The 19842-nt window shown below is 43.3% G+C and overlaps 1 protein-coding gene across 1 annotated transcript; it reads left to right on the forward strand.

Annotated features, from left to right (window-relative positions):
- Positions 1–1484: 1484 nt before the first annotated feature.
- ttr (transthyretin (prealbumin, amyloidosis type I)) lies at positions 1485–15470 on the forward strand. The gene is made up of 4 exons (XM_078258199.1): positions 1485–1563; positions 8936–9075; positions 9170–9305; positions 15114–15470. Exons 1-4 carry the CDS (start codon positions 1498–1500, stop codon positions 15219–15221), a joined length of 450 nt encoding a protein of 149 aa, XP_078114325.1. The 5' UTR covers positions 1485–1497; the 3' UTR covers positions 15222–15470.
- Positions 15471–19842: the final 4372 nt, after the last annotated feature.

Genomic DNA, 19842 nt, shown 5'->3' on the forward strand with positions numbered 1-19842 from the left:
ATCCCTTTAAGATCATGATTTTCGAACTTGTAGTTTTACATCAGTTTTTTAGTGGACCAGGATCCACTAGTTGTAATGGTAAGATTGTAACGCCCCTTCCAGGCAAAGTGTGACTGAGTTGTGATTTGTGGTATTAGACCACATGAATAAAGATTACTTTACTTGAATTGACTTGATCAGTGAGTTCTCCTAACCACTAGCATATTAATACATACGCTGGGCAGCTGTATTAGAGGCCTGTAATGTTTAAGTACATCGTAAAGCTGTCACACAGAGAATATGCTGTTCACTGGACTTTCAAGCCTCAACAGAAACCATCTAATCATTGTCATGTATCTCACGCCATCTTTTCTGCCAAATTAATTGTTTATAAAACATCAGTTTCAACTTTAAAAGGTGAAGACAGGGCTCCTCTGCACTGATGCCATCCAAACACGTTCAAGTAATACTACTAATACTACAGGGGCTTACACACCATAATAACACTAGCTTGGTAATGCATTTGATCTTTGACCATGCGCTGCAGTTTGAAGGCTCATCACAGGGCAGATTACAGTCCTCGGAGGCCAAAGTGTACATTCTGTGAAGTGAATGACAGCAGTCAGACAGTAACTCCAATTTCCATTTAAAGCAACACTATGTAACTTTTCCCGCTTCGGTCCCCCCTACAGGTTGTCTCATTGGAACTACAGCCGCAGCTAAAAGTTACATAGTGTTGCTTTAAGAGCAGCAAGTTACGTTAGCTCAGTGCTACAGAGTGCACATGGCAGGCTATTCTACCTGGTCTGTACTCTCATAATGTTTGCACATGACCTCATAGTGCATCATGGGACATCTAGAGTCAATACGAACTATTTTGAAGAAAAAAAAACACAGGATTCTTCCTGTGTGTAACGTAGGAGTCAGTGATCCAGCTCCAGCTTCCGCTCCACCGTTTAGCTACTTCAATCATTGAAAAGACAAAGCTGTGTCCCAACTCCAAACTATTGGACAGTTAACTGTTCAGAACACACACAAATACTCTCATGGTGGATTTTTACTCTGAATGCACTCATAAATCATTTGCGACCAAAAGAAATGATTAATTCCAATAGACATAGAATCTGAACACCAAAAGCCAGCTAATATTTAAAATGACAATAAATATACATAGTCTTAAGAGACCTTTCTTAACAGAAAAACACAAGTTTATTTATGACAGGTTATGTTGTCTAGGTTAATAAAGTTGTCATAACAAAGACATCTTATACAATGCTAACTTAGCATCAAAGTTTTGACCGAATGAGCCTTAAAGAGCAGATTGTGGAGGACTCAGTGATGGGAGGACTGGGAGCTGCAGCATCTATACCGGTTTGGTCCAGAGCGGATTTAGTCTGAGTTATATATTGTCAAGGTGTTGACGTGGTCCACAGAGTGAGGGGGTGGGGGTTGCTCAGCTGCTCTTATAAGAGGACAGCGAAGGTCCTGTTTGAGCATCAGTCTGTCCGTCAGCCGACCATGATTCAACCAGTGCACTGTCTGCTTCTAGCCTCGGCTGTGCTGCTCTGCAACTCCACCCCCACGGTCAGTGTCTGTGTACTACTGTGTGTCAGGAATGAGAACATTGTGTTGTCGAGGTGCATACTGCACAGTCGGGAGCTACAGGTTTCAATATTTGTTGACACACGTGAGGTTCAGGAAAAACAAAGTTCTTCCAGCAATATTTGCTTATTTAAATGGGTGATTGTTGTAAACTGAGCTTATCAGAGATTCTCGACACATTTAAGTCCTGATTTGACATGATCCTCTTTGATGCCAGAGGGTCACTGTGAAGTCCTGATCCTTTCAAACATGTACGGGTCAATGATTGGATGTGTTGATCAAAATACATATGATGGAATGTAACACAGAGATTAGACTGTACAGCTGAAGATAGGGACCCCAAACACTAATCAACAGAGGTGGAAAAAAGTACTAAAATATTGTACTCAAGTAAAAATACCAATACTTTGATGAAATATTACTAAAGTACAAGTGAAATTACCTGTCTGAAAAATTACTCAAGTAAAAGTTACTTAGTTAACACATGTCACACATGACATTAGATGTATGTGAATTAATTTAGCCAGTGTCCTACATACGTTGTCATGAAAACTTCGTTTGAAGTACCAATGCACAAATACTTACTAAAAACATGCTTCCGCAGATTAGATGTGGAGTTATTGAATGCTGCCAGTTCAGTCACCTTTGGTAGGTACATGTGGCATTGCATGATATTGGCCCTCTTGAATTTAAATGAAAAACAGTCTTTCAAACGTAGCCAAGGATTTTCGTCGTTTTGGGCAGCAGCATTCGATGTTTCAGCAGGCATTTCTACTGAAACAGTCTCTGAACCGTCGTCGCTCGCCTGATCCACCTCCATCTCCTTCTCAATCTCCTACAGAAAGACTTGACGCCTGGTAGGCAGCTTAGATGCTGATCATTCGTCACTGTAGTGGTTCCAGCCTTTCGGTTTTTGTTAGTCAAAGTTTTTTTTTTTTTTTTACTCAGTAACGGATGGGATTTGTAATGTAGCGAAATACAATATTTACAGCGGCCGACAGGGGCAAGCGCCCTGCAACTTAAGAAAACACACGCAAATAGACAAAACACAAGCAAATTAAGAAAACAACTTAACGCAAACGCGCCGCAAATACACACAACACAACCAAATACATAAACGCGATGCAAATATAAAAACGATGCAAAAAGAAAAGCACGCAAACCCCGAAAACCAATACAACAAAAGAACGCAGCATCCAGATTACACAACGGAAGTTCTCCAGACCTCTAGAGGGAGCAGCTGGTGGAACAGCTGGATTTTCAACCGAGAGAGAGAGAGAGAGAGAGAGAGAGAGAGAGAGAGAGAGAGAGAGAGAGAGAGAGAGAGAGAGAGAGAGAGAGCAACTGCATAGACTGTAAATATTAAGTCTATGTTTGAGATTTGTTTTCTCTCGTTTGGTGTCTCGGCTCAGGTCACAGGTGATACTCAATCAGCAGAGACGTCTGTAAACTCGTGGTGATAAAACATTTAAAACTGCATCAGCGTTTAACGTTGACGTTTGTTTAAGCCATATTACATCAGAGGGTTTAATTTCGAGGTCCGAAAGGCGCATCACTGAAGTATAATATAGGCCTCCTCAAGTGTAATATTGTGATTATACAACAACGGTTACACAAAATAAGTGATCAGTCTGTATTCATATTGTGGAGCAATTTGCTCTTGAAATACAAAAAACAGACAGGATTTCTAGTCCCTCCCTGTTTAGTAAACCAGCCGAATTACCGTGGGATTTATCAAACTGAATAAATCTCGCCCGCACATATAAACACAAAACTGCTTTGCTAACTCCATCGTGTTGTAAGTAAGACATCTGCTGAAAAAGTTATTGTATTCATTAGCATGATTGCCGTACTGTTTAGTTCAAAACCATCCAAAACACCAAAGTACGAAGACATAAAGGACCAGACACAAGCTTTTATTTTGAAAAGCCGAAGCTCGGGGACGGCACCAGCCAGGAGGGCTTGAGACGGGAGCATAGACTGTATATTATTAATATATTATTTTATGGTATTAATAATAATAATATGAATTTAATATACAGTCTATGGACGGGAGGGCATGAGTTCTCCAGGCTGTAGTCATACCTGACTCTAATAAAAAAGGCACAGCGCTCTCCCCCCGTGGGGTTGAAAATCCAGCTGTTCCACCAGCTGCTCCCTCTAGAGGTCTGGAGAACTTCCGTTGTGTAATCTGGATGCTGCGTTTTTTTGTTGCATTTGTTTTTGGGGTTTGCGTGCTTTTCTTTTTGCGTCGTTTTTATATTTGCTTCGCGTTTATGTATTTGGTTGTGTTGTGTGTATTTGCAGCGCGTTTGCTGAATGTGTTGTCAAATTATTGAAGTTGTTTTCTTAATTTGCTTGTGTTTTGTCTATTTGCGTGTGTTTTCTTAAGTTGCAGGGCGTTTGCCCCTGTCGGCCGCCGTAAATACTTCACTAAAAACGTAATCAAGTACATTTTAAATTACCGATTTTAAAAACTACTTGGAAAAATACAAAACTACTCAATAAAGTAACGTGAGTAAATGTATTTCGTTACTTTCCACCTCTGCCCCAAATACTAATCAACCTCTGTTGTCTGAAGCAACGAGAAAGTCATTGGCATGATATTGCTTAGCTCTACCTCCTTGTTTTAAACATGAAGCAAACATGATGTGCCTGAATACACCTCGGTTAACTAGTGCAGCCTTTTTTTAACACTGATACAGCGACTGTTACTGACTAAACGGAAACTTTGAAGAGGCAGCAGAGCAGATGCATTTGTGGGTTCAGTGACCTACATGATACACGCTCTGTGTCCTGTAAACACAGAGATAACAGCTGCTAGAACTCACTGAGCTGGATACACAGTGCTGAATAAATGGCATGGCACAATATGAAGCTGAATGATTTGGCTTGGAATTGAATGTTGATTGAGTATTGATGAACCAAAGAGGCTGATGTATTGAAATCATAGTTAAATGTCTTATTTACTAATAATCATGGTTTAGCCTGTTCAGTTCCAGTTAGAGCTTATTCCCTATGTATCTCTGTCCCTGGCTTTACAAGGTAAACACACTCATTCATTCATTCATTCATTCAACTAAAACATGATCCTTTCTCTACAAAAATCCTCTACCAATCTAATCATAAGATCAACTGTAACAAGGCATCTCACAATCTTTGGAAATTATTTTCAGCAACTATAATTATTTTATTCTCATCTTTAAAGCCGTATTGGCATCTGTTATTATATTTCACTATTATTCTTGTCTTGTCGTCTGTTACTGTAATTATGTATTTTGAATGACTTTCCTGTGGTATTTGTGCGTTGTTTTCTTGCACAAAGCCGAAGAGCTCATTGGCTGCTGTTTGGAAGATATCACTGAATGTTCTTAAGTTTAGATTCATCTGAAAACGTACTAAACAAAACAAAGATGACTCATCGGTCACTGCTCTTCGAACTCCTGACTCGCAGAATAAAAACAGCTCGCATTTGTTTTATGCTGACTCAATAGTTTAACATGAATGAACAAACAGAGTATGTACAGATAAAAGCCAGGGGAGGCTGGTTTACAGTACCTGCAGCTGACTGTTGTTTTAATGGATAGCTATTTTGGACAGTGGGGGTACATACAGTAACATTGGTTTCCTCAGTGAAATGCAGGGTTCGATTCCGACCTGCTGCAATTACCTGCATGTCTTCCCCCCCCCCCCTTCTCTCCCCTTTCATATCTAAGCTGCCCCAGTGATTAAAGGCAGAAATGTCCAAAAAAATCATCTTTAAAAAAAAAAAGCCAGGAGATGGAGCTGACTGTTTTTTTTAATGGATAACTATTTTGGGCACGGGGTACATATGGTAACAATGGTTTCCCCAGCGAAATGTCTGTACGCTGTTATGTTCTTTTTAAGAACATCAGGTTCAAAAATCCTATGAAAAATCGAGGAAGGGATGAAGTGACCCTGCCAGGAGGAAGCCCGGGGCCCCCCGTCTGGAGCCAGGCCCAGATGGAGGGCTCGTCAGCGGCGTCTGGTGGCCGGGTTTGCCACGGAGCCCGGCCGGGCACAGCCCGAAAAAAGCTACGTGGCGGACATCCCTCCATCCCATGGGCCCACCACCTGTGGGAGGAACCGCTGGGGTCAGGTGCGCTGCCACATGGGTGGCAGTGAAGGTCAGGGGCCTCGACGGACCAGACCCGGGCAGCAGAGGCTGGCTCTGGGGGACGTGGAATGTCACCTCTCTGTGGGGGAAGGAGCCAGAACTTGTGCGGGAGGTGGAGCGCTACCGGTTAGATCTGGTGGGGCTTACCTCTACGCACAGTCTTGGTTCTGGAGCCATACTCCTGGATAGGGGTTGGACTCTTTTCTTCTCCGGAGTTGCCCAGGGTGTGAGGCGCCGGGCGGGTGTGGGGATACTCACAAGCCCCCGGCTGAGCGGCGCTACGTTGGAGTTTAACCCGGTGGGACGAGAGGGTCGCCTCCCTACGCCTGCAGGTTGTGGGGGGAAAAACTCTGACTGTTGTTTGTGCATATGCACCAAACAAGAGTTCAGAGTATTCGACCTTCTTGGAGACCTTGAGTGGAGTCCTGCATGGGGCTCCAGTCGGGGGACTCCATAGTTCTGCTGGGGGGGACTTCAACGCGCACGTGGGTAATGATGGAGACACATGGAGAGGCGTGATTGGGAGGAACGGCCTCCCTGATCTAAACCAGAGTGGTTGTTTGTTGTTGGACTTCTGTGCTAGTCATGGATTGTCTATAACGAACACCATGTTCGAACATAGGGATGCTCATAAGTGTACTTGGTACCAGAGCGCCCTAGGCCAAAGGTCAATGATCGATTTTATAATCGTTTCATCTGATCTGAGGCCATATGTTTTGGACACTCGGGTGAAGAGAGGGGCGGAGCTGTCAACCGATCACCATCTGGTGGTGAGTTGGGTCAGGGGTGGGGGAAGACTCTGGACAGACCTGGTAAGCCCAAACGGGTAGTGCGGGTAAATTGGGAATGTCTGGAGGAGGCCCTGTCCGACAGACTTTCAACTCACACCTCCGGCGGAGCTTTTCGTGCATCCCTGTGGAGGCTGGGGGCATTGAACCTGAGTGGACAATGTTCAAAGTTTCCATTGCTGAAGCTGCGGTGAGGAGCTGTGGTCTTAGGGTCTTAGGTGCCTCAAGGGGCGGTAACTCACGAACACCGTGGTGGACACCGGTGGTCAGGGAAGCCGTCCGACTGAAGAAGGAGTCTTTCCGGGATATGTTATCCCGGACGACTCCGGAGGTAGTTGCAAGGTACCGAAGGGCCCGAAGGGCTGCAGCCTCTGCCGTGAAAGAGGCAAAGCAGCATGTGTGGGAGAAGTTCGGAGAAGACATGGAGAAGGACTTTTGGTCGGCACCAAGGTACTTCTGGAAAACCGTTCGCCACCTCAGGAGGGGGAAGCGGGGAACCATCCAAGCTGTGTACAGTAAGGATGGGACGCTGTTGACCTCAACTGAGGAGGTAATAGGGCGGTGGAAGGAGCACTTTGAGGAACTCCTAAATCCGACTAATACGCCCTCTATGGTAGAGCAAGAGCTGGAGGATGAGGGGGGATTGGCATCAATTTCCCTGGTGGAGGTTGCTGAGGTAGTTAAACAACTCCACAGTGGCAAAGCCCCAGGAATTGATGAGATCCGTCCAGAAATGCTTAAAGCTCTGGGTGTGGAGGGGTTGTCTTGGTTGACACGCCTCTTCAACATTGCATGGAAGTCTGGGGACGGTGCCTAAGGAGTGGCAGCCGAGCTTTTGCAGATGATGTGGTCCTGATGGCATCATCGGCCTGTAACCTTCAGCACTCACTGGATCGGTTCGCAGCCGAGTGTGAAGCGGCTGGGATGAGGATCAGCACCTCTAAATCGGAGGCCATGGTTCTCAGCAGGAAACCGATGGAGTGCCTTCTCCAGGTAGGGAATGAGTCCTTACCCCAAGTGAAGGAGTTCAAGTACCTTGGGGTCTTGTTCGCAGTGAGGGGACAATGGAGCAGGGAGATTGGTCGGAGAATCGGCACAGCAGGTGCGGTATTACATTCAATTTATCGCACCGTTGTGACGAAAAGAGAGCTGAGCCAGAAGGCAAAGCTCTCAATCTACCGGTCAGTTTTTGTTCCTACCCTCACCTATGGTCATGAAGGCTGGGTCATGACCGAAAGAACAAGATCCAGGGTACAAGCGGCCGAAATGGGTTTCCTCAGGAGGGTAGCTGGCGTGTCCCTTAGAGATAGGGTGAGAAGCTCAGTTATCCGTGAGGAGCTTGGAGTAGAGCCGCTGCTCCTTTGCGTCGAAAGGAGCCAGTTGAGGTGGTTCGGGCATCTGGTAAGGATGCCCCCTGGGCGCCTCCCTAGGGAGATGTTCCAGGCACGTCCAGCTGGGAGGAGGCCTCGGGGGAGACCCAGGACTAGGTGGAGGGATTATATCTCTAACCTGGCCTGGGAACGCCTCGGGATCCCCCAGTCGGAGCTGGTTAATGTGGCCCGGGAAAGGGAAGTTTGGGGTCCCCTGCTGGAGCTGCTAAACCCGCGACCCGACCCCGGATAAGCGGATGAAGATGGATGGATGGGAGGCTCCCAATGTCTCCAGAGTTATCATCCAGTATCACTATTTAATACATTTCAATTCAATTTTATTTATAGTATCAAATCATAACAAGAGTTATCTCAAGACACTTTACAGATAGAGTAGGTCTAGATCACACTCTATAATTTACAAAGACCCAGTAATTCCCCCAAAGAGCGAGCATTTAGTGCGACAGTGGCGAGGAAAAACTCCCTATTAGGGGGAAACCTCGGACAGACCCAGGCTCTTGGTAGGTGGTGTCTGACGGTGTCGGTTGAGGGTGTGATGAACAGTGGCAATAATAGTCACAATAAAAATAATGGAACAATGACCAGAAATAGTAGTTGTAGTAGTTCATGGCATAGCAGGGCACTGCAGGGCTTACAGGACGTAGCAGGGCATAGCAGGACGTAGCAGGGCATAGCAGGGCGTAGCAGGACGCAGCAGGGCACTGCAGAGCGTAGCAGGGTGTAACAGGGCATAGCAGGGCCCGGAGCAGGACCACCGGGACAGCTGCAACCATGATTTAAGTGCCACCCTATTCCAAGGAAACATGCTGGGCGAAAAGAACATAAGTACTACTACCAATGAGAATAACAAAGAGCATTGCATGGTAATAGTTTAGTTCCCTCTCACTTTACCTAATGCACAATGTACAAGATGCACTCACTATCCATGTGCATGGTGCTTTGAACACTGAACCCTGAAGCAGTCTGGGTAATACCGTGTGGCTGTGCGAGGATGGGTGATGTAAGTGTGACAGGCCTGGCTTTTATCTGTGCTGCAGGAGAAACATGGCGGCTCAGACACCAAGTGTCCTCTGACGGTGAAAATCCTGGATGCGGTGAAAGGGACTCCAGCTGGATCTGTGGCCCTCAGGGTGTTTCAGAAGGCTGCCGATGGGGCGTGGACACAGATCGCTAATGGGTATGTACAGGGATAAAGAAATGTTATGTCTCTTCTCATTGTCTGTTCAATACTTACAAGGCATGCAGACAGGTTTCACTGTTCCTCACTGCAGAGTGACGGACGACACTGGAGAGAGCCACAATCTGATCACGGAGCAGCAGTTCTCAGCAGGAGTGTATCGGGTTGAGTTTGATACCAAAAGTTACTGGAAGAATGAGGGTAGCACGCCATTCCATGAAGCAGCTGATGTGAGTATAAACCAGTCATTACAACTCCATGTCACTCACCACTATGTGAAGATTTCATGTTCATGATGCACCTTTTCAGTGTGCACCCTACATCTTTAATCTGAGCTTCACATTCAGCTTCAGCTGTTTTAAAGTGCTCATATTGTGCTTTTTGGCTTTTCCCCTTTCCTTTATTGTGTTATATATCTTTTTTGTGCACGTTATAGGTTTACAAAGTGAAAAAGCCCAAAGTCCACCCCAAAGGGCCTTACCATCTCCAACAGAAAACACTGTTCACAAACTGCTCCAAACAGCTCTATTGTAGTCCAGCCTTCACTTCCGTGACGGACGTGCGTCACTTTGTAACACACGTTATAATGCTCGCCTAGCTGCTAGCGTGGCACGCCCTCATACTCTGCTACTGACTGGCTTATTGTCCTTACCTAGTGTTGAGTTATGTCTATTATTGTAGACATGATTATAGAATATTAGCAGTTAAAGTAATATTTGTCCACGTTGCAAAAGAAGCTGTGTGGCGTCAATTGAGGAAGTGGTTCAATGGAATGTCACTGACGCATAGAAGGTTAAGCTTGCTAGAGGTCACCCCCCCCTGTGAGGTTAAGATAAAAGTTTGAGGGAGAGAAGAGGGGGTGATGCCATATTGGATGTTAAAGTTAAAGTTTACCATGATGATTGTGTGTTTATGTGTGAGAGGTTTTATGGCAGGAAATAGTCAAGGAAGGATGTGTGTTTAGGCGCTTGGTCAAAAAGGTCACGACGAGGAGATAGGGGTTTCTGTTAACCCCCACTCGGAGAATGAACAGACTTCTGCCATCCTGGGGTGCATGAAGCATCCACTGAGGACACAGAGGAAGGACTACACCTAGAGAGAATAAAAAGGAGTGGAACTTTGTAACTATTGCGCATAACTGGGAGATACAAGGAGGTGACAGTTGTGTAGCCCGCATGTAGGCCTGCATGTGTATTTGTATATATTTTAAAATGCTGTTACTAAAGAAGTGTTGACTTTATTCTATCGTCTCAGTCATTTATTTCAGTCCACTGGTTAAGTGATCATCAAAACGAATACGCTTAAGAGGGATGGTTTAGAGTTAAGAGTGTTAAGAGTGTTAGGCAATTGGAATCAGAATCTGGGGCCTAAGTGCCTGGGGATTCCAGAGCTTATTTTATCCCTCCTCACTAGCTACTGCGCATGTGCGACTCCCAACAAAGATGGGACAGAAGTGAGATGTCTCACTCTGTAGCTAAAACAGATAGCTCAACACACAGGGTGAAAAGAGGAGCTGCAGCAATGTGCAGTACAACAAATATATGGTGTTTTTTGAAAATGAAACCACGTAAACCTATTCTGATATAACCTCTAAATACAATTATGAACCTGAAAATGAGCATAATATGAGCACTTTAAATGCACTCCTGCTGTCAGTCAGACTCAGAGTTGCACTGTGTCCTCCAATCCAGCCTCCTTCCTCAACCCCCAGCCAAGCAGCAGTGGTGGTAAAGACAACACATTCTCACTCCCAGCGTGTCAAAAAGCAGCATTTGTTCAGGGGCCTTTGGTGCATTTTACGAGTTGGGAGTGAGGACAGGTTGGTAAAGAAGGTGTTCCTGCCTCACAGCTGTGATTATGGCAGGGTCATGAAGCTTACTCCCCCCCCACACCTTTAAAGATGGGACTTTTTAATGATGTGCCTTGATGTCGGGTTCAGACAGGACGCCCAGACTATGGCTGCAAATTGAGGTTCAAACATGTCTGGCTGGATCTCTCTGAAGTTTCTAGCCATTTTGATGCTCGCTGCTCTTTCCCTGGTCAACCGAGCGCACGCAGCGGTGGTGGGCGGGACGAGGCTGGATCCAGAACTTCTTAATGAGGAGAAAAGAGTATATGTGCTTCCAGCCCCTTCCAGTTTATTGCCACTTTGGAAAACCATGTTAAACTAAATATTAGTCATAGCAGAGTATTTTTGCATACTTTAAACGTGTCTATAGAAGGGCTTTAAATATTTTGACTCATGCAAACAATATAACTAAATTACATTTACATATTTGCATAACCACAACAAAGTCCAGTGTCGTTTCTACATAGGCACTTTTACTCACACTACTTTGTGCTTTATTTTGGCCAATGGTTTGAGTGAAAGGGCCACGGTTACTCAATCAGTTCTTTCAAAATGCTGTGTGACCACGTCAACAGAGTGAGGGAGCTGCCCATGGAAAGGAGCCACCTTGGCAGTGCCCAGGAGGTGAAGTGGCACCTCTCCAGCTACCAGTCCACCACCATTCTTTGGTCTGTGAACTTGAACTTGAACTTGAACCAGCAACCCTTTGGTTCCCAACCCAACTCCCTACTGACTGAACTACCCTAAATCAAAGGTGTTATAGTTTTCTGGACAGCAACACGGGAGGTGGGGTGAAAAGCTGGCCATCATCGAGAGGGATCATATGGGATATCATTTAAATATGGACATAAGCAAATTTTTACAGACGTTCATTGTGTTGCACTCGATTGTTTGTGGCGAAAGCTGAGCGAAAAGTTCAGCTGACCAATCACTGAGCAAAGTTACAGAAATGGTCGGACACAGCCGATAGTATAGATAGATGGACATCTGACAAGCAGATCTGATGGAGTATCCTCCTGGCCCTAGATGACACACTAACACGCTTATCTTCTGTTGTCTGATCTGATCTCGTATTTACATTAGCATGTTCAGCAGCTGTTTGCTATTCTGCTGTTTGTCTGCAGTGTGAGCTAACATTTGCCAGAACAGCGTGGCCAAAAGTCATCTGTTATCAGTAGGTGTTTTCCGACCAAACGGTTCTGGGGATACTCTGTGAGGAACTGCCCGCTTGGGAGCTCCCTCTATTGATGCCTTCAAGGGCTTTTTCTGTTTGCGTTCACACCGCCAATAGGAACGCTGAAGTGAAGTAAGCCAGCCGGCGGTTGGTTGGCTCCTGCGCGACATACAACAAATAACCTGTTTGCCAACCGCCATTAAGACCTAGAAGTCGAAGAAGAAAGATTGTGTTTGTTGTGCGTCGTGGGTTTCATGATAATAACGGAGCTGTTGCTTTGTGTTGTCTGTTGTTCATCATCAATTTCTTTTCTCTCTCCTGTCCTTAACAATGACTTATACCCTCCCCTGTTCAGCACCCACTGAGTGTGTTTCTCCCATTGACCGTGTGTGTGTGTGTGTGTGTGTGTGTGTGTGTGTGTGTGTGTGTGTGTGTGTGTGTGTGTGTGTGTGTGTGTGTGTGTGTGTGTGTGTGTGTGTGTGTCTATCTGGTTTCCCACAATTTAGGTCCCTCATTGCTTGCATCACACCTCAGAAAATATCACTGAAACACTGTCACACATCCTAAATGGCTGCCATGCCTACAAAGGAATGTACATAGCACGTCATGACAGAATAGCTGTAGACCTCATAGTGAAAGACATATCAAATCATTTTCCACCCTCATTAAGAATGTACAAACATTCTCAGGTAAAACCATCCATGTTTCAGCACTGCAATAGTAACCCTAGTACTTTCTTACACCTGGGGCCTGTTCACAAAACCAAGATAAGGGATTAAGCCGGGATTTCCCCCGTTATCCTGGATGAATTTAGCCTTGACTCGGCTCCTGACCAGGCTAAAAGCCAGGATTTATTTAATCCTGGAACCTTTTCTGATCACCCAGCAGTGGGTTTACCCTATTGTTATCACCCTGGATTAAAACACAACAGGTGCATGTTGCTGTTCATTTAAGTACTGTTATTATTTAAAGTTGTGACCATTATTTTTTTAATAATTATTCATGTGACAGTCATTGTTACTGTTATATTGCTGTATGAAGACTGCTGTTCATATTGTTGTTAGAAGTTTGATGAATATATTATGACAGTTGTTGAGATAAGTAGAAAAGGCTGATACAATTTCAAATGTGTTTTAAATGAAGTCTGTTACTAAGGGCGACACATACAATGCTGTACATTTCTATAGTTGACCAATGCACCTTGAATTATTTTAGTTGATTCATTTTTTTTAAAATTCTTTAACAATAAGGATCATGTTTGTTCAGCTTCCATGTACATTGTATTTGGCATTCTTAGCACACAATTTGTGTTGTCCAGTAAACTGGGACTATAATTTGACTGTACAATTTAAAGAACATATCCTAATTGTACAATCCTCCCAAATTATAGTCTTAATTTACTGGACCAGTAACTATCTAGTGATGTAGGCTACTGGACATTCATGTAACAAAAGGGAGAGGACACCTCAATGGTTTTTGACCTTATATTTTGCTGGGGGGGGTGGGGGGGGGGGGGAATAACTGATGAATATACTCTGTTCCATTCATGTTTACAGTGTACATGGAATGTATCACTTAATTATCTTTATAGTTTCTAGATTTTAGAGTCCAATTTCTTCAGTGTCTTTATTTTCTATGTCCATATATACGAGGGAGCAAGGCATATAATATGTAGAGAAGGAAACTCGTCCTCTATAAAAAATAAAAAATAAAAAAAACACGAGAAAAAGCGTGGCAGATAATAGCGGACAGACTGAATGATAGTCTAAAAATATACATTTATGAACTACTGCTCTTAACTGAAACCATTCAATGAGTCACTGTCATTTGCAAAAACGAACAGTTGTACACTTTGCATTAAAAGCGAGCAGTGGAAGTTAATATGACTCAGGAAATGTATATTTTAGCCCATGAGAGAGAGGGAGGAACAGAGTGAAAGAGATATTTACGCATCATATTTTAGCGTTGTAGAAAATTGATCTTCATGGTAAATTTCCTGAGTAACATTATCTTCTGCTTACTTTTAAGGCAAAGAGTACAACTGTTAATTTGTGCAAATGATTAGTAGCCTAATCCTTGAATGGAATGATTATGACGGTTTCAATTCAGAGCAGTGGTCAGTTAGGCTACTTACACGGTCGGTCCGTGATCGTCTGCTACGCTTTCTCTCACTGTTTCATTACAGCAGCTGTTTCTTTTCTTTTTATACAAATAAAGTGTTTCACGTCATCATACTTCCACAAGAAGCTGCTGCTCACTCTGTATAAAGTATGTACAATGCGTATTCTCCATTTTGGCATCAGTAAAGCCGCGGACGCGCATCTTGGCCTTCATGAAACGCACCAAGCCAGGATGCACAGATTAGACTAGGTCAAGCCTCACTTTATCAGTTATCCTGGATTTATATATTCTGCTTTTGTGAAACAGGCCCTTGGTTGCCAATACACCAGATGTTGTTATTATCACTGAGGAGTCCAGTGAGGTGTACATTTTGGTGGTAGGCTGCAAATTTGATTCCAGCATGGAGGATGTTTTCTACACCAAGGTAGTTAAAAACCAATCACTCCTAAACACCATCTCAGAGCTAGGCTATAGGTGCAGACTACTCGTTTTCATATTTGGTAGCCTAGGACACACACACACATGTTGGTAGTAAGAGGGCTGCAACAACTTGGGATGGCCAAAAAGAGGGCTAAACAGCTTGCAAAGTACTGTGCCATATCTGCTATTATTGGCAGCCGCCACATATGGCTGAGACGTTGCTACTTATACCCTTAAGAACTGGGTATTGTGCTTATTAAGTGATATTGTGAAGACCTACTGCATGCCACTGGTCCATGAGTTTGCATATGTATTGTACTGCATCTGTAATGTCCCTGTACCATTTTCTTCATGTGGACATAAATAAATGGTTAAAATGTGTGTGTGTGTGTGTGTGTGTGTGTGTGTGTGTGTGTGTGTGTGTGTGTGTGTGTGTGTGTGTGTGTGTGTGTGTGTGTGTGTGTGTGTGTGCAGGTGGTGTTTGAGGCCCATGCTGAGGGTCATCGTCACTACACCTTGGCCTTGCTGCTCAGTCCGTACTCCTACAGCACCACAGCCGTGGTGACCAACACACACCAGTGATACACATCGCAGCTTGGATATATACAGTCTGCTGGAGACATCAGTGAGCTGCACATCATTTGTTTCTTTTTGTTCTTGTGCTGATCCAAACCAATGAATGTGTGAATGTGTTGTGCATGTATCCAAAGCCTGATGTATCTTCTTCCTCTGAGCCATAAAACCCATCACCGAGCCACACTGTTGCACTGGCTGACGTGTGTTACTTCCCTTGGATGTTTGCGCTTCACTGTGACTGGTGTAGGAGACATCTTGCATCCAACTTTTTTGAAATAAAGAGCATTTCTGGATTTTTCAATGAGGGAGAATGAGTAGGTGTCATTTTAAGAATTTGTCAGGTAATTGAACTTTTTTTGTGGAAAAACCATATCAGAAACAAATCATTATTCAAAGCAAAGTATTTATATATATCTTAAAACATGTCTGGAGGGATCTTTAAAGGTCCTATGACATGCTGCTTTTTGGATGCTTTTATATAGGCCTTAGTGGTCCCCTAATACTGTATCTGAAGTCTCTTTTATATAGACCTTAGTGGTCCCCTAATACTGTATCTGAAGTCTCTTTTATATAGGCCTCAGTGGTTCCCTAATAGTGTATCTGAAGTCTCTTTTATATAGGCCTTAGTGGTCCCCTAATACTGTATCTGAAGTCTCTTTTATATAGGCCTTAGTGGTCCCCCTAATACTGTATCTGAAGTCTCTTTTATATAGACCTTAGTGGTCCCCTAATACTGTATCTGAAGTCTCTTTTATATAGGCCTTAGTGGTCCCCTAATACTGTATCTGAAGTCTCTTTTATATAGACCTTAGTGGTCCCCTAATACTGTATCTGAAGTCTCTTTTATATAGGCCTTAGTGGTTCCCTAATACTGTATCTGAAGTCTCTTTTATGTAGGCCTTAGTGGTCCCCTAATACTGTATCTGAAGTCTCTTTTATATAGGCCTTAGTGGTTCCCTAATAGTGTATCTGAAGTCTCTTTTATATAGGCCTCAGTGGTTCCCTAATAGTGTATCTGAAGTCTCTTTTATATAGGCCTTAGTAGTCCCCTAATACTGTATCTGAAGTCTCTTTATATAGGCCTTAGTGGTTCCCCTAATACTGTATCTGAAGTCTCTTTTATATAGGCCTTAGTGGTCCCCTAATACTGTATCTGAAGTCTCTTTTATATAGACCTTAGTGGTCCCCTAATACTGTATCTGAAGTCTCTTTTATATAGACCTTAGTGGTCCCCCTAATACTGTATCTGAAGTCTCTTTCCCGAAATTCAGCATTGGTGTAGAATTGCAGCCACTAGAGCCAGTCCCACAATGAGGAAGAGCAAGGTGGAGGGTGGGGGTGTGGCCTTGACCAACTGCCATGCTTCGCTTGTTTTCAAGCCATGATGTCTCTCTCTCTCATGGGTGGGCCAAATTCTCTGGGCGGGCAAAGCAGAGAAAGAGGAGGTAACCTTCCTCCTTATGATGTCATAAAGGGAAGATTCCAGATCGGCCCATCTGAGCTTTTCATTTTCTCAAAGGCAGAGCAGGATACCCAGGGATCGATTTACACCTATCGTCATTTCTAGCCACTGGGGGACCATAGGCAGGCTGGGGGGGAACTCATATTAATGTTAAAATAACCTCATAAAGTGACATTTTCATGCCATGGGACCTTTAATGAAAACACTGGCTCTAGCGTAATATTTGGTAGTTGTTGAAATTAAAACATTTCAATAAAAACGCAATATAAGTGCTTACTTAATTTAACAAACAAGCCAATATTAACATTAGCAGAGGGGCCCCTAAAACAAAAGTGACTTCTGTTTCTCCTAGTCCATGTATAGGACACTCGTGGCTGACCTTTATCTCCAATCTTGTACATACACCCTCCCCACTAAATGCACAGAATATATACCATGTGTTAACCACAGAACTCTCAAGAACGACTTATTGGAAGAATTTTAGTTGGTCGCCCTCCAAGCTCTCTGCAGGAGTTTGTAAAATTGATGCTGAATCTTTGATTGTAATAAACACTTTCATAATCGAGATCAGTGTCACATTCAGCCTTTTATATAGACCTTAGTGGTCCCCTAATACTGTATCTGAAGTCTCTTTTATATAGGCCTTAGTGGTCCCCTAATAGTGTATATGACGTCTCTTTTATATAGGCCTCAGTGGTCCCCTAATACTGTATCTGAAGTCTCTTTTATATAGACCTTAGTGGTCCCCTAATACTGTATCTGAAGTCTCTTTTATATAGGCCTTAGTGGTCCCCTAATACTGTATCTGAAGTCTCTTTTATATAGGCCTTAGTGGTCCCCTAATACTGTATCTGAAGTCTCTTTTATATAGGCCTTAGTGGTCCCCTAATACTGTATCTGAAGTCTCTTTTATATAGGCCTTAGTGGTCCCCTAATACTGTATCTGAAGTCTCTTTTATATAGGCCTTAGTGGTCCCCTAATACTGTATCTGAAGTCTCTTTTTATATAGGCCTTAGTGGTCCCCTAATACTGTATCTGAAGTCTCTTTTTATATAGGCCTTAGTGGTCCCCTAATACTGTATCTGAAGTCTCTTTTATGTAGGCCTTAGTGGTCCCCTAATACTGTATCTGAAGTCTCTTTTATATAGACCTTAGTGGTCCCCTAATACTGTATCTGAAGTCTCTTTTATGTAGGCCTTAGTGGTCCCCTAATACTGTATCTGAAGTCTCTTTTATGTAGGCCTTAGTGGTCCCCTAATACTGTATCTGAAGTCTCTTTTATATAGGCCTTAGTGGTCCCCTAATACTGTATCTGAAGTCTCTTTCCCGAAATTCAGCATTGGTGTAGAACTGCAGCCAGTAGAGCCAGTCCCACAATGAGGAAGAGAGGGGGGGGGCAAGGTGGAGGGTGGGGGTGTGGCCTTGACCAACTGCCATGCTTCGCTTGTTTTCAAGCCATGATGTCTCTCTCTCTCTCATGGGTGGGCCAAATTCTCTGGGCGGGCAAAGCAGAGAAAGAGGAGGTAACCTTCCTCCTTATGATGTCATAAAGGGAAGATTCCAGATCGGCCCATCTGAGCTTTCATTTTCTCAAAGGCAGAGCAGGATACCCAGGGATCGATTTACACCTATCACCATTTCTAGCCACTGGGAGACCATAGGCAGGCTGGGGGAACTCATATTAATGTTAAAAATAACCTCATAAAGTGACATTTTCATGCCATGGGACCTTTAATGAAAACACTGGCTCTTAGCGTAATATTTGGTAGTTGTTGAAATTAAAACATTTCAATAAAAACGCAATATAAGTGCTTACTTAATTTAACAAACAAGCTAATATTGCATTGGTAAAGAGAAGGTCCCTTCTTGTTTCTTTTAAACAAATGGTCATTACTTTTTTTTACTTTTTTACAGACGTGTGGTATATCTTCCCTTGAAGCTGAGACACAGTTAACCTATGACCTTGGAAAAGCCTACAGGAAACCCATGTTTAACAGCGTATGAGAACATACGTTGTTATGAGATCATGTGGTAAGGTTGATGACATTAGCAGAGGGGCCCTAAAACAAAAGTGACTCTGTTTCTCCTAGTCCATGTATAGGACACTCGTGGCTGACCTTTATCTCAACTCGTACATACACCCTCCCACTAAATGCACAGAATATATACCATGTGTTAACCACAGAACTTCAGAACGACTTATTGGAAGAATTTTAGTTGGTCGTCCTCCAAGCTCTCTGCAGGAGTTTGTAAAATTGATGCTGAATCTTTGATTGTAATAAACCTTTTCATAATCGAGATCAGTGTCAGCGGATTCCTCTTCATACAGCATCACAGCATTACCATTAAAGACACAACATCTGTCTGGGGTCTGAACTGAGCTGTAGACCTATAATGTCCCTCTCCCCTGTTGGAGTGGCTGTGCATTATGAATAGTGAGTGTGGTGGTGGTGGTGGTAGTGGTGGTGTCTGATATCCAGTCTTGTATAAAGTACTTGAAAGCAATACTTGAGTAAAAGTACAAGTATCTTACCAGAAAATGACTTTGGTAGAAGTTAAAGTCTCCTTTTAAAATATTACTTTAGCAAAAGTCTTAAAATATCTGATATTTACTGTATTTAAGTATCAAAAGTAATTTTCTGATATTAAATGTAATTAAGTATTAGAAGTAAAAGTTTAAAAAAAACACTGGAATGGAGCATGCATTATCTTGGCAATTTAGGAGCAATGATTCGCCAAACCTGCTTTTTTTCTAGTGTAACACATTTCTTCTGATTTTATTTTGTAGTAACAAGTAACTAAGATGCTTAGAGGAAACGTAGTGAAGTAAAAGTATACATTTTATTCAGTCCTATTCAGTTTCCGGAAATATAAATAACAAAGTAAAGTACAGATACGTGTAAATTCTTCTTAAAGGTCCAATGTGTAGGAATTTCTCCCATCTAGCGTTGAGATCATATATCGCAATCAACTCTCTCCCACCACACAGTTCAAAGTACATAATATACCTACAGTAGCCTTCACACTTTTTTCTGATGATGGCGGTCTCTTGCTCTTTTCAATCTCCTTTTTCTTTTTCTGGGTGAAGAAGAAGACTCCAGTTCCTTAAATTTGGATTTTGAATACGTGTGGTCCTCCATGTTTCCTTCTTCAAACTCCTCGGG

Source organism: Sander vitreus, chromosome 9, assembly GCF_031162955.1.
Source record: "Sander vitreus isolate 19-12246 chromosome 9, sanVit1, whole genome shotgun sequence".
NCBI classification, from domain to species: Eukaryota; Metazoa; Chordata; class Actinopteri; order Perciformes; family Percidae; genus Sander; species Sander vitreus.

Bases quoted from the DNA above. Each gene is read 5' to 3' on its own strand.
- ttr (XM_078258199.1), top strand. From the start codon at position 1,498: ATGATTCAACCAGTGCACTGTCTGCTTCTAGCCTCGGCTGTGCTGCTC. The intron at 9,076-9,169 runs GTATGTACAGGG...TCCTCACTGCAG, and splicing joins TGGACACAGATCGCTAATGG to AGTGACGGACGACACTGGAG. The intron at 9,306-15,113 runs GTGAGTATAAAC...GTGTGTGTGCAG, and splicing joins CATTCCATGAAGCAGCTGAT to GTGGTGTTTGAGGCCCATGC.